General features: G+C 35.7%; 1 protein-coding gene across 1 annotated transcript in view; it reads right to left on the bottom strand.

The window, feature by feature from the left end:
• Positions 1 to 14668, bottom strand: part of LOC141493357 (low-density lipoprotein receptor-related protein 6-like) — a 108136-nt gene that overhangs the window by 50614 nt on the left and 42854 nt on the right. The window contains exon 3 of the mRNA XM_074194576.1: positions 6513 to 6710. Within this exon, the coding sequence (XP_074050677.1) occupies positions 6513 to 6710 (198 nt within the window). The remainder of the gene's footprint in view (positions 1 to 6512; positions 6711 to 14668) is intronic.

Here is a 14668-nt window from a genome sequence, read left to right as displayed (position 1 = left end):
TATCAACATTTACTGTAATACAACCACTCACCAAAATGACCTCCTTATTAAACTCCTAGGGCAAAAGTAACAGAGTTGATATAAAACAAAAGACATATCTTTAGTCTACCTACTAAATATGTATATATATAGTTTAAAATCTACAAGATAATAAAAAGACATTTTCATGAAAACATGCTTTATATAGATAAAAAAATGAAGAGATTCAAATAAGAGTTTCACCCAAGAACTAGGAAATAGGTATAGTCCTACTCCACAAGAGCTCTAGAAATCCCAAACTGCTTTGAACCAGACAATGGAAGCAAATGGCACCAGATTCACCAATTGCAGGGATATAAAGAGGAGGTCCATGGAATCACTCTTTGAATCTATTCTTCTGGGAGTTAGTATAATATAGTTCTCCCTACTACCCTCTATCCTTTTACCTGAAGCAAATTCCTTCTGAAAAGAATAAAAGAGATCACTGGTTTGGCCATTAGAAAGCTATCTCTTTGAGAATGAGGATTGTTTTATTATTTGTAATTATATTAAAGGTACTGAGTAAAAAGTGCTTGAAATGATTAATAAATTCCTACAGAATGACTAATTGAGTGTTGTGGGTCCCACTGAAAACTAGTTCAATCAGTAATATGTCTCTCCTCTAGTATTAGACAAGAGTTAAGGGTTTTATGTCATAGGCATCATTAGCAGCTGAAGGACTCCTCAGAATAATGATTTAAGACACAAAAAATAAAATAAATAGGATAACAAAGGAAATCAATTACATTGAGAGTTTTAAAAATTCATTCTATTTAACTCAGGTAGCTTTAATGTTAAGTTTAGACCTTTAGAAGATTAATGAATGAAAAAAATGGCCAAGCTTTACAAAACAGGCAAAAAAATTGTAAAGAAATTAGATGTCAAATAACAAGAGAAAAGGCTATTATTCTGCATTCAAAAGCATAAAAAATTAAGAATAAAGGAAATCTGAAAACTGTTACAAAGTAATAAAGTTATAAAGGTGAATATAGCAATAAACATGTACATTGCCTACAATCATGTAAAGGAAGGCAAAAATAAATAGCAACAAAACTCGGGTTAAATGCAATGAATGCTGGAAGTAAAAACGTATTAAACTCAAAAAACATTGCTTTTTTAAAAAAATAACTTTTTGCTGCTGTTTTGCTTAATCATTTTAGGGTTTAGCTTTTTTTTTTTTTAAAGAAATTTAAGGGGCAGCTAGGCACACTGGATGGAGCACCAACCCTACAGTCAAGAGAGCCCGTGTTTAAATTCTGCCTCAGATATTCAGAAAGTGAGACTGGTGACTTTGCTCTCTAATTTAAATTCAATTCACTTGCATGTCATGGCATTGCCTCCCTGATGTCATGGTCCTCAAAAACAATTTGTGGTCAACATATTTAAGCTTCAGATTTAGTATCTAATCTTCCAGTGAACAGCCCAAATTAATTCCTTTAAGTATTGTCTTATATGACCTTGCTGACAAGAGACTCTCAAAAATCTTTTTTGGGGGGCGACTAGATGGTACAGTGGATAGAGCACCAGCCCTGGAGTCAAGAGTACCTGAGTTCAAATGTGGCCTCAGACACTTAATAATTACCTAGCTGTGTGGCCTTGGGCAAGCCACTTAACCCCATTGCCTTGCAAAAACTAAAAAAAAAAAAAAATCTTTTTTCCAGCACCACAATTTGAAAGTGTCAATTCTATGTTGCTGGGCTTTCCTTATAGTTCAATTCTCAAGCCATACATTGCTACTGGAAAAACCATAGCTTTGACTATAAGAAACTTTATTAGCTAGATAATATCTCTACTCTTTAGCATGCTTTCCATATTTGACCTAATTTTCATTCCAAAGAGTCAGTCTTTTAATCTCATGGCTTCAATCACCCTTTGCAATGATTTCTGAGCCTAAGGATATAAATTCTGACACTGCTATCATTTCTTCTCTATCTATTTGCCAACAAGTGATGAGACTAGTTGCTAAGATCTTAGTTTTCTGAAGTTAAGCTTCAAGTCAGTTTTTGTACTCTCCTCTTTCACCCTCAACAGGAGGCTTCTTCTTCACTTCCTGTCATCAGAGGGGGTACTGTCTACATATTTGAGAATACTGATATTTCTCCAGGAAACCTTAATTCTGTCTTTTGATCCATCTGGCCTGGCATTTCTCACATGATTTACTCTGCATGTAAGTTAAATAAATAAGGGGACAATACAAAATTTTGAGGTACACCTTTCCCAATCTTAAACCAAACAGTTATTCCATGTTTGGTTCTAACTTGCTTCTTGACCTGCACACAGGTTCCCTGGCCTCAGCTAAGAATATCTAGTACTCCCATCCCTTTTGAGGACAAGTCACATTTTATTGTGATCCACATAGTCAAAGGTTTAGTGTAGTCAATGAAGTGGAAGTTGATACTTTTCTGGAACTCTTCTGCTTTCTCCATAATCCAGCAAACAACCTGTCTATTTTTCTGATAACTCTTGGTTCACACATTGTCAAACCCTAGCATGCAAACTTTTTTTTTAGTTGTTTCTGTTTTGTTTTTTTTGTTTTTTGTTTGCAATGCAATGGGGTTAAGTGGCTTGCCCAAGGCCACACAGCTAAGTAATTATTAAGTGTCTGAGGTCAGATATGAACTCAGGTACTCCTGACTCCAGGGCCAGTGCTCTATCCACTGCGCCACCTAGCTGCCCCTAGCTTACAAACTCTTAAACATAGCCTTGATGGTATGTGAAATGAGCACAATTTATTCAGTAATCTGAATTCTTTGGCACTGATCTTTAGAACTGAGACATGATCTGATCTTTTCCAACCCTGTAGCTGCTGTTGAGTTTTCCAAATTTATTGGCATATTAAGTGCAACACTTTAAAATTATATCATCTTTTAGGATTTTAACTAGAATTCCATTACCTCTAAAAGCCTAATTATTAGCAATGCTTCCTAAGGCCCACTTAACTTACATAAGTAACCACACTGTCACAATTATCAGACAGATCTTTCTCATAAAGTTCTTTTGTGTATTCTTGTCACCTGTTCTTAAAGTCTTCTTAAATTCTCAAGTTCTTACCATATTTGTCTTTCATCATGTCCATTTTTGCTTGAAAAAATTACATTAAATTTCATAATTTCATAAAAAAAGTAAATTTCTAATTAATGCTTATTAACAAGAGAATAAATTTTTTTTCCTATAATTAATAAGTTTTGATAGACTGAAAGTAAACAGAAAACTTGGGATATTACAGGCTCAAGATTTAGCATGTGATTCATCATTGTCACCCTTGATTCCTTTAATGTACCTTCATTAATCAGATCTGGAATCTATTCTTTCCTCCCTTGGTTGAGTGATCGATTTGGAATTTCTTTCAAGAGCTAATCACTGGTTTATTTTTTTTTTCACTTTGCTCTGGAGTCTAAGATTCTGGGCAGTTTTCATTTATAATTTCATGAACTATAATATCCAGGTGAAGTTTTTGTCATGATTTTCAGATCTCTAGCTGAAATGATAGTTCAAATCAGTTTGTTTTTAATATTATATAGCTTATATTTTCTTGTTTCCCCCCATCTTTTGAATTTATTATTTCTTTTGGTCTTATTGAGTTGTTTTTGGCCTATTTTTAATTTTCACAGTACTTGAGTAAGGATTATCACTATCTGTTCTAATCATTATCATTCTTTCTTCTCTAGCTGTTCAGGCCCAGCAGCCAAGACTAGGTCCTTTTTCTGTAAGAATTATTTGGCCCTGCTTACTGCTGTGGTTCAGGTGTAGGATGCCTGGATGCCACTCAGGACTCCTTCTTTACTGTGGTCAGGGCTCTGAATGGCTCTGCCACTGACATCTTTCTCTTTTCCTGTTACTGGGACTTTCAAGCCATATGAACAATGGCATTATCTTGTACTTACTCCACATATCCAATCTGTTTTCAAAACTTGTGTTTCATTCTTCACAACATCTCCTTCATGTGTGCCTTTCAGCTCAGATACCATTATGCTACAAGTCTTCATCATCTTTTGTTTATTCCATAGCAAAGTCTTCCAATTGGTCTCCCTTTGTCAAGTTTCTCTGCATTTTAATCCATTTAATTGCCAAAATGATTTTCCTGAAATATGGTTCTAATAACATTACAAACTTCACCCTACTCAGTAAGTTCCAGGGGCTCCCTACAAAATTAAATATAACATGCTACTTGGCATTTAAAGTCTTTCATGACCTGGCCCTTTTCTATCTTTCCTTCTTTTTATGCTTTATTTTTCTTCATAAATTCAACAATCTGGTTACACTGACTTACTTGTCCCTCACACTGTGTGTCTCAACCTCATGTTTTGCATTGTCTTGAATGTTTTCTTTCCTTACTTCTGCCTCCTGGATCCCCTCAAGACTCAGTTCAGGAATCTCTATTGTTGTTAGTGTCTTCTGAGATTACCCTCAATCAATCAATTATAAACATATATTAATTTTTTATCTTGTGGTAGGCATTGCATGAAGTATGCTGGGGATACAAAAAGAGGCAGATGACAGTTCTCTGCCCTCAAAGACATCAATTTAGTTGGGGACATAAAAAATACATACAAAACAAGCTACATACAAGAAAACAGAAAATAATTAACAGGGGTAGAGCACTAAAATTAAGATGAGCTGAAAGGTTTCCTGTAGAAGAAAAGTTTTAGTTGGGACTGAAAGGAAGCCAGGGAGGTCAGTAGGCAAAGATGAAGAGCCTTCCAGGCAGATGAGCCATTAACATCAGGAGGAGAAAGTTTCAGTGGCAGAGCTATCCAGAGCCTGGACTTGAACCCCAGCACGACAGCAGTGCAACTCTTACAGAAAGAAGGATCTAAACTTGGCCAGCCCTGGAGCTAAGACCTGGAATGTTTTATTCACTGAATAGCCTGGGGATCAATTTAACTAAATCAAAGCAAATAAGGTGTAAGATAGGAAACTGAATAGAAAATGGACTGGAATGGGAAGAGACATGAGGTAGGCAGACCCACCAGCAGTGAGGTAATGAGGGCATACACCATTGTGATGGTAATGTCAGAAGAGAACAGGGGACATATATGAAGCAGACAGTTCTGAGCAAGATTAGAAATAGGTGGCTGAAAGAAAATGAGGAGTAGAGGATGACTCTGAGATTGTAAATCTGAGAGACTGTGAGGATAATGCTTTTACAGTAATAGGGATTCCATCTACCTCTTATATAGTTATTAATAAGACTGTCCCATTAGAATGTGAACACTCTGAGGGCAAGGACTATGGAATTTTTTTTGCCTTTTCTAATATCACCAATGGGCAGTACAGTGTCTCACTGTGTGTGTGTGTGTGTGTGTCTGTGTGTGTGTGTGTGTGTGTGTGTATGTGTAAAAATGCTTGTTGATTATGTGAGATGACAAAATCAAGATGTGGCCATATCTGAGTGTAACTGAAGTAAAATGGAACAATAGGTCTTAGAAACTGAGTAGATTGAAAGATTGGAAAGACAGAGTATTTAAAAGGATGTCTATATATATATATATATTAAAATATCTTAGTATAAGAGAAAGATTGGGGTGGGGAAGAGAAATTTTGAGTTAAGACACTGAACTAAAAAAAATAAATTTAAAGATGCTGGTCTGTATCCATATAATTTTATTAATCTATCCTCTTCAATATGGCAAAAAAATAAAATCAGTAATATTTAAATCAATACCTGAAAAACTTCCATCACCTACAATTGTTACTAATAATCTCAGGGTCTAAGATTTAGGACTAGAACGAACTCTAGAGATCATTTAATCCATCTTTCTCATTTTTCAGATTAGATATTTTGTTACCTGAAAGGTCAAATGACTTGGTAATTAAACTGAGTTAGGATATGATTACACGTCTTCTGACTACAAATTCAGTTGTTCATCCATTCCACCTTATTGTAACAAAAAACTTTTATTCATTAAACTTGTATATTCATTACACTTTTAACCCTTAGCTGTTACTCACATCCTTATAAGCCTGCACGTCGATTGTCATCAATAATGAGCTTTTACCACCTTCAATCCTAACTGTAACTTAACTTCCCATAGCCTTACTTGTCTCAGCTTTAAATGGAAAAGATAATTCCTGCAGTAGCTAAACATAAGGCTTTTGTGAGACTAAAATGAAAAAAAGTGATGCAAAGCAATACAAAATTCACAGTGCTATTTAAATGAAAATTTTAACAATACTAATGTAAATGTAAGACAAAAGGGAAATGAGACAAAGGATAGGTTACTAAAGCAGTTCATCTTTCCCAAAAGCTACAGAGACTGGGGGGGGGGGGGGTCCAATTCCCATTAATCTCTGTAGTTTTAGGGATACCCCGAACCCTGACACTCCACTTCCCAATAAAGAAAAAAATCAAAAGTTAATGCTTACTTTCTTTAAAGTTTCCCAAAGCATACTTTCTCCCCTCCAAGTTTTCCTATCCTTGCTTCTTTGATTGATTTTAGAGTTAAAAAACAAAAACAAGTATTCCAATATTTGGAAAAAACAAAGATTCTTACCGATTAGTTCCATCCAGATTTGATTTGTGGATAAAATTAAGTTTTGCATCTGCCCAATAAAGTTTTTCTTCCTCATAATCCAAGGTTAATCCATTTGGCCAATAAATGTCTGTGTTTATTATAATGTAACGACTTGATCCATCCATTCCAGCACGTTCTATCTTTGGAACTTCTCCCCAATCAGTCCAATACATGAATCTAAAATTATAGATAGAAGTAAACACTGATACAGTTGACAAATAGCAATTTCAATATCCTCCAGATAAATTTCCTAAGTTTTATTATGTGTAAAATTGTATTCTCTAGGTACATACTTCATGAAGAATTCCTAGAACTATCAATATCAAAACTTTCAGAAAACGCAGAAATGCATTTAGAATTAGAAAGAAATGTGGTGCCTGAGCCAAGTTTGAATTCTAAAATGCTACCTTGAAGAGTTGGGCTAATTTTCATTAGCATAACATAATGTTTCTTCACAGGCAAAGATGGAAGTACTGAAGTATTAGAAATATTCAGGCAGTATATGAATATCACAATTTCTCCATTATTTAAGTTCCTTATTGAAAACTGTCAAGTAATGAGTCTAAGGACAAAATATTCTGGCACTCATGATATAGTCCAGGGCCTCTCTGCTCAAGATAGCCAACTCCATGAATATGATTCAGGAATTCAGATGAACAAGCAACAATTCTAATATGACTTATTAATGCCCCAATAATCTGACACCGATTACCTACAACTGTTATTGTTATTATTTGTTCTTCATTCTCCAAGAAGATCATGGCATCAGAGAATTGGATTTGAGTGAGGGAGGTGCTGTGCTAAGTCACCAGCCTCACTTTCTCCTCCAGAGCCATCTGGGTCCAGGGGCCAGAAATGAATTAGGATGACTGGAGAGGGTCCTGGATGTGAGGCAAGCAGGGTTAAGTGACTTGCCCAAGGTCTCACAGCTAGTATTAAGTATCTAAGACTGGATTTGAGTTCAGGTCCTCCAACCCCAGGGCTGTCCAAATCTGCAATTAGAAGTACAGGAAACAAGCATCAGGGCTTGTAGAGACAAATTGGCAAAATAGAGGCTCTGGATGTCAGTACAGCCAACTGCACCAGGGATCAGACCCCAACACTGTGTATGTCAAGACAGCCTCAAAACTAATGAAAAAGAAGGAGCACAAGGAAGTATTGATGTCTTCTGGGGACAGACCGTGATCTAAATATTAAGTGTTACACATTCTGGACAACAGACAAACCAAAGAGTATCATAAGAAGCAGCTGCCAAAAGAATTGAGCAAGCAAAGGCCCAAATCACTGAGCAACTCATTGTATGCACAAAAAAGATATGAATGGATAGACTAACAATTGGAAAGAAAATGGCTGGAAAACCAGTCAAAATAAAGATCTCCACAGAGACCACCTCACTAAGCTAGATAATATGACTCAGGACATGAATGTGGGAAGGAAGCTTGTTCAAACGTTGAAGGCAATACTGAAGTTCAAAGATCAGCCAGAGAAGTAACTAGAAAAAAAGTGAGAAGATTCAATCAATACTTGCAGATGTTAAAATTTAAAGTCACTCTGTTTTACCCTGCAAAATAATCTCCAAATCATTTCATCTTTACCTTTTCCCTTTGCTTGGAGCCGTATTCCATGGCTATTGTTGACCGTTTTCTTCATATGCTTTTAAAAAAATTTTTCCATATTATTTTAATTTCTTTGACAATTCAAACAAAAACGATGTATAAACGACCATAGAAAATGTTCACATTGTACTACTATTAAAAGAAAAGCAAATATCCTCATCTCTGTCATCCAAATGAATGCTAACAAGTTCTTACACCAAACCACTTAGAAATCAATCTAGACTGCTCAACAATCACATAATCTCAGTTAAAGCAAATCATCAACTTTTCCTTTAGGCACAATGAACTGTGAAACAAATTGCTGGCATTGCTCTCTAAGGACTTTCTGGCTTTACCACTTGCCCTACTTCTAGGCAATTCAGTTTCCCAAAATCATCTGACCTACTGATAATCTTAAAATGCCTGCCTGGGTCATGTAATCCGCTCCTCCATGTCTAAACTTGATTCAACTAAGTATTTCTACCCCTAAAAAGGTGGGAAATCATGAGTTAAGCCACCATAGAAAAACATCAAAGTGATGGAAAATGAGTAAAGGAAAAAATACAGGGGAAGTTAGGTGGTGAAATGGATAGAGCACCAGCCCTGGAGTCAGGAGGACCCGAGTTCAAATCCAGTCTCACTTATTACCTAGCTGTGTGAAAATTTCATGTCTTGTACGAAGTTAAAATCAAGTGAAATTCCTTATAAATGGTTTTCACCTTCCTTGACAGGGGCAGATACATTTGAAGAGCATACCAGTCCCATTTCTGTATCTGACTTGAGGCTAATTAGAGGGAAACAATTGCTGGATTTTAATATATTCATGAGACTTGCTGTTGAAGAAGCTTGAAGGATGAGCTTTGTTATGCTTTATCAAATGCTTTTTTGTAATCAACAAAAAACCAGAATTCTTATATTTTCTGCACTTTTTAGATAAGTGTATCTGTCCCAAGAAATACCCGTTTTTCTCCAAAGAAAACTGTTTTCTGACAGTAAATATATTAAGTTTTTTCATTCTTACAATCTTTAAGCTAATATTTCTTGAGTTATTGAATGTTTGCCTTCGTTTTTTAATATGTTCATTTCTTAGTTAAGGCTTTCTAGTTTCTGTTCTAAGCCATCAATTTTACTTTTGATTTGGTTTTGCAATTAATAACTAATTTTATTCCTTTTTCTCTTCATTTATGAACTGACTATATCAAGTTTCAAATATTAAAGAATGTCTTTATTTTGTTTACTCAAAAGACACATGGTTAAGTATTAATAAAGGAGAAGCTATGTGAATGAAAAATACTCTAAGTTCAGACTGACAAGCAATAATCTGGAAGGCCAGGTTACTGAATAATAATTTCAACATGTATTTTTGAGACAGACACTGTAGCTGGATTGTGCAGCAGTACTTTTAAATGATTTTCAAACTTTCAAATGATTTTAAAATTTATCTTTTAAAGACAGAGACATTTGACTCAGATACCAAAATTTAAGGTAGCCTAAAGAATTATGGATAAATTCCTGATAAATGGCAGCACATTTCCAATAATGATAAATGTGAAGAAGTAGCAATGAAAGTTAGCATTTCAAAAGAAGGTAGGCTGTTAATTTGGAGAGAATGAAAGACAAATGGCAGCCTAACTACTGGTCTAATGGTGGGGAGGCACAAGAATTCAATGAAGGAAAAAACTCTTCAAAAGAAGAACAGACCAAATGTAACACCAAGTAAGCAGGTACAAAAATTTACTGAAGAAAATGACTCCAGGGGCAGAGGCCAAGATGGTGAAGAGAAACCAGGAACTTCCTAGGCTCCTAACAGCTTCTGTCAAGAAACAACATTAAAGAACTTCCAGGCAAGATGGCAGAGAGAAGACAGACCCTGTGTAAAAGTCTCCTGATCTTCCCTCATAAATAATATGAAACAAACTGCTTAACAGAAATCCAAACGACAAAATCCAGAAAGAGAAGCAAGGGGAAGAACATCTACCAAGATTTATCTTCTGGGATCATGGTGAACTCTGTCGGGATCACAGGACAGGGTGAGAGGCTGAGAGAGGGACTGGCCTTATCTGCTGCAGGGGCAGGGGCCAATTGGGGGGCAGAGGCATTGGTGGTGGCACTGAATGAGGTTGCTGGCAGGACCAGAGGGTGAGTTCCAGTGCAAGGGAGTTGCAGGCATCAAATCTTGGGCTCCTCTAGTCCAGAGGAACTCAGGGTCCATACCTTCATTTCAGCTGAGGCCTTTTCCCAGAACAAACACTCTCACAGCCCAAGTGAGCAGCAGAGCTCCAGAAGCTGTGTATAGGGAAAGCAATTACCTTGCCCTAGGGCAAAGCCCACCATTGTTCAAACATAAAAGTATTCAGCAGCTTTAATCACCTCCACCAGGCCAAAGGAGAGAGCCTCAAATTAAGGTCAGACACTGGTCTGTCCACATGGAGTTACAAAACCTAATGAGTAAAGGCCTCTAGGGATCCCAATACCAAACCTCAGTGAAGCAGCCCCTCCCCAACACAATGTCTTAGGAAACTGAAGAAAGGCCAGTGGAGGGGGGGGCATAGAAAATTTCCTAGAAGAAAAGACACTAACTCAGAGAGACCTAAAACCTCTGATCTGGTCTCCAGCACAGAAATACTTCCTTGAAAAAAACAGGAAGGAGTTTAAAAATCAATTGGAAAATTTGGGAGAAAAAAATTAACACCTTGCAACAAGAAAACAAATACATGGAAAATACAATTGGAAAAAAAATAAAATGAGACTAATTCTCTCAGATCCTCAATTGGGCATATGCAAAAAGAAAATAGTTCTCTCAAAACCTCAATTGGTCAAATGGAAAATTCTTACAAAAACAGAACTGACCAATTGGAAAAGTTGTTGCAAAAGGTAAATGAAGAAAATTCTTCTTAAAAAAAATGGAGTCTGTGAACTTATTACAAGACAGCAAGAGACTGTTAAAACAAAACCAAAAAATTTGAAAAAAAATGTAAAATACCTCAGCAGCAAAACCACTAACTTCGAGAATAGATCAAGAAGGAACAACTTGAGAATTATTGGTCTTCTTGAAAACACTGAAGAGAAAAAAAGGCGTAACTTATTATTACAGGATTTAGTGATAGAAAACTGCTCTGATATCATGGAACCAGAAGGCAAAATAGTTGTTGAAAGAATACATCGATCCCCTCCAGAAAGAGATCCTAAAATGAAAACACCAAAGAATGTTGTGGTCAAATTCTAGAACTATCAGATAAAAGAGAAAATCCTGCAAGCAGTCAGAAAAAAAAGCAATTTAGATACTAAGGAGCCACAGTAAGGATTACACAAGACTTAGCTGCATCAATATTAAGGGATCGAAGGGCCTCGAATGAGATACTCCAAAGAGCAAGGGAGCTTGGAATGCAGTCAAAAATCCACTACCCAGCAAAGCTGGGCCTTCTCTTCCAGAGGAAAAGATGGACATTTAACAAAATGGGAGACTTCCAACATTTCCTGATGAAAAGACGAGAGCTAAATAGAAAATCTGGACATCAAACAGGTGGCTCAAGCATCACATGAAAAGGTTAAGGGGGGGGGGTAAAGCAAAAAAAAAAAATGCTATGAAATACGATGAAAATGGCCATTCCCCCCCCACCTGAGAGAAAGATTTTCCTAACTCTTGAAAACTGAAACTCTATTAGAGAGAGAATATACTTAGCCAGAAGTGATAGACACTAATAACTTGTCCATGAGACTGCTATCCAATAAGATGAAACTGGCTACTATATCCCTAAGAGAAAGGCTCTAATAACTCTCAAGAATTGTAGCTCTATTAGACAGAATATACTTAAGCAAAAGTGATGAACACTTAATGACTTTTCTGTGACTCAGAATAATTTAAAAACAATACCTCCTTAAAAAGGGGGACAGTAAGGAGATGGGAGGATGGAGGAGACTGAAAAAGGTAAATCTCATTACATTAAGAGATACAAAAGACATATTTTAAGAGGGGAAGAAGGGAGGAGGTGAGAAGCACCAGAATCTTCCTCTCATCAGACCTGCCTTAAAGTTAATTTACACACACACACTCAGTTAAGAAACTTATCTTACCATTCAATTATTAAAAGGGGAAAAGGGGAGGCGGGAACAGGAAGGGGGAGAAAAAGGGGGAGGTTAAGAAACTTATTTTACCTTTCAAGTAGTAAAAGGGGAAAAGCCTAAGAAGGAAGGGAAGAAAGAAGGAGAAAAGGGAAAGGGGAAAGAAAGGGGAAGGGGTGGATATAGGAGGGCAAACACTGAAAGGGGCAGTATTCAGAAACAAAATGCTAGGGAACATTGATAAAGCGAAAAGGGGGAAAAATACAAACAGAAGGAAGATTAGAATGGAGGGCAATAAGGAGTTAGTAAGTTTAACTTGGAATGTCAATGGGATGAACTCTCCCTTAAAACATAAGTGAATAGCAGAGGGAATTAAAAACCAGAATCCTACAATATGCTGCTTACAAGAAACTCATTTGAAGCAGTGAGATACATATAGAGTAAAGATAAAAGGTTGGAGCAAAATATATTTTGCTTCAGCTGAAGTGAAAAAAGCAAGGGTAGGAATACTTATCTCAGACAAAGAAGCTGCAAAAATAGCTTTAAGAGAAATAAGGAAGGAAACTATATCCTTCTAAAAGGTACCATAGACAATAAGGGAATTTCAATACTAAATATGTATGCACCCAATGGGCAAGCATCCAGATTCTTAGAGGAGAATTTGGAAGAGCTACAGGAAGACACAGACAGCAAAACTCTACTATTGGGAGCTCTCAACCTCCAACTCTCAGATTTAGATAAATCTAATCACAAAATAAACAAGGAGGAAGTTAAGATGGTAAATATATTGTTAGAAAACCTAGATTATAATAGACTTATGGAGGAAACTGAATGGGGATAGAAAGGAATATACCTTTTCCTCTGTAGTACATGGCACTTAGACAAAAATTGACTATGTAGTAGGGCATAACAACCTAATGATCAACTGCAGAAAGGTAGAAATAGTGAATACATCTTTCTCACATTATAATGCAATAAAAATCATATGCAACAATGGGCCAGGGAGATATAGAACCAAAACTAATCGGAAACTAAATTACCTCATTTTAAAAAAGGAGTGGATCAAGTAACAAATTATAGAAAGAATTATTTCATCCTAGATAATGAAAATAATGAAACAACAAACCAAAGTCTATGGGATTCACTCAAGGCGGCAATCAGGGAATACAATATATCCTTAAATGCTTACATGAATAAATTCGAGAAATAGGAACTCAATGAACTAAAAATGCAACTAAAAAAATTAGAGAAAGAACAAATTAAAAACCCCCAATTGAATACAAAATTAGAAATTCTAAAAATTAAAAGAGAAATTAATAAAAGCAAGAGAACTATTGAACTGATAAACAAAACCAAGAGTTGATTTTATGAAAAAACAATAAAACTGATAAACCTCTGGTCAATTTGATTAACAAAAATGAAAGAAAACCAAATTGCTAATATCATAAATGAAAAAGGTGAACTCACCATCAATGAGGAAGAAATTAAAGTAATAATTTAGAATTACTTTGTCCAACTCTGTGTCAATAAAATTTACAATCTAAATGAAATGGACAAATATTTACAAAAATATAAGTTGCCCAGGTTAAATGAAGAAGAAATTAAATACCTAAACAATCCTATCTCAGAAAAAGAAATTCAACAAGCCATTACTGAACTCTCCAAGAAAAAAAATCTCCAGGGCCAGATGAATTCACAAGTGAATTCTATCAAATATTTAAGGAACAATTGATCCCAATTCTATATAAACACTTTGGAAAAATAGATGGAGACCAAACTCTGCCTAACTCTTTCTATGACACAAATATGGTGCTGATACCTAAACCAGGAAGAGTTAAAACAGAGAAAGAAAATTATAGACCTATCTCCCTGAAGAATATAGATGCAAAAATATTAAATAAAATCTTAGCAAAATGATTACAAGTTATCACTGGGATAATACATTTTGACCAAGTAGGATTCATCCCAGGGTGGGTTCAATATTAGGAAAACTGTTGGTATAATCAATTATATCAACAACAAACCTATCAGATATTATATGATCATATCAATAGATGCTGAAAAACCTTCTGACAAAATTCAGCACCCATTCCTACTAAAAACACTAGAGTGTAGAAACAAATGGACTATTCCTTAAAATAATTAGCAGTATCTATCTGAAACCACCAACAAGCATTATATTCAATGGGGAGAGGCTAGAGGCATTCCCAATAAGATCAGGGGTGAAGCAAGGATGCCCATTATCACAACTACTATTAAATATCATATTAGAAATGTTAGCTTCAGCAATTAGAGAAGAAAAAGAAATTGAAGGAATTAGAATTGGGAAAGAAGAGATAAAACTCTCACTCTTTGCAGATGACATGATGGTCTACCTAGAGAATCCCAAGAAATCATCGAAAAAACTAATAGAAACAATTAACAAGTTTAGCAAAGTCCCTGGATATAAAACAAACCCATATAGATCCTCAACTTTTC

This window comes from Macrotis lagotis, chromosome 7 (assembly GCF_037893015.1).
Source record: "Macrotis lagotis isolate mMagLag1 chromosome 7, bilby.v1.9.chrom.fasta, whole genome shotgun sequence".
Lineage (NCBI taxonomy): Eukaryota > Metazoa > Chordata > Mammalia > Peramelemorphia > Peramelidae > Macrotis > Macrotis lagotis.
Note: the sequence above shows the minus strand (reverse complement) of the source record. Positions and strands in the feature narration are given on the sequence as shown.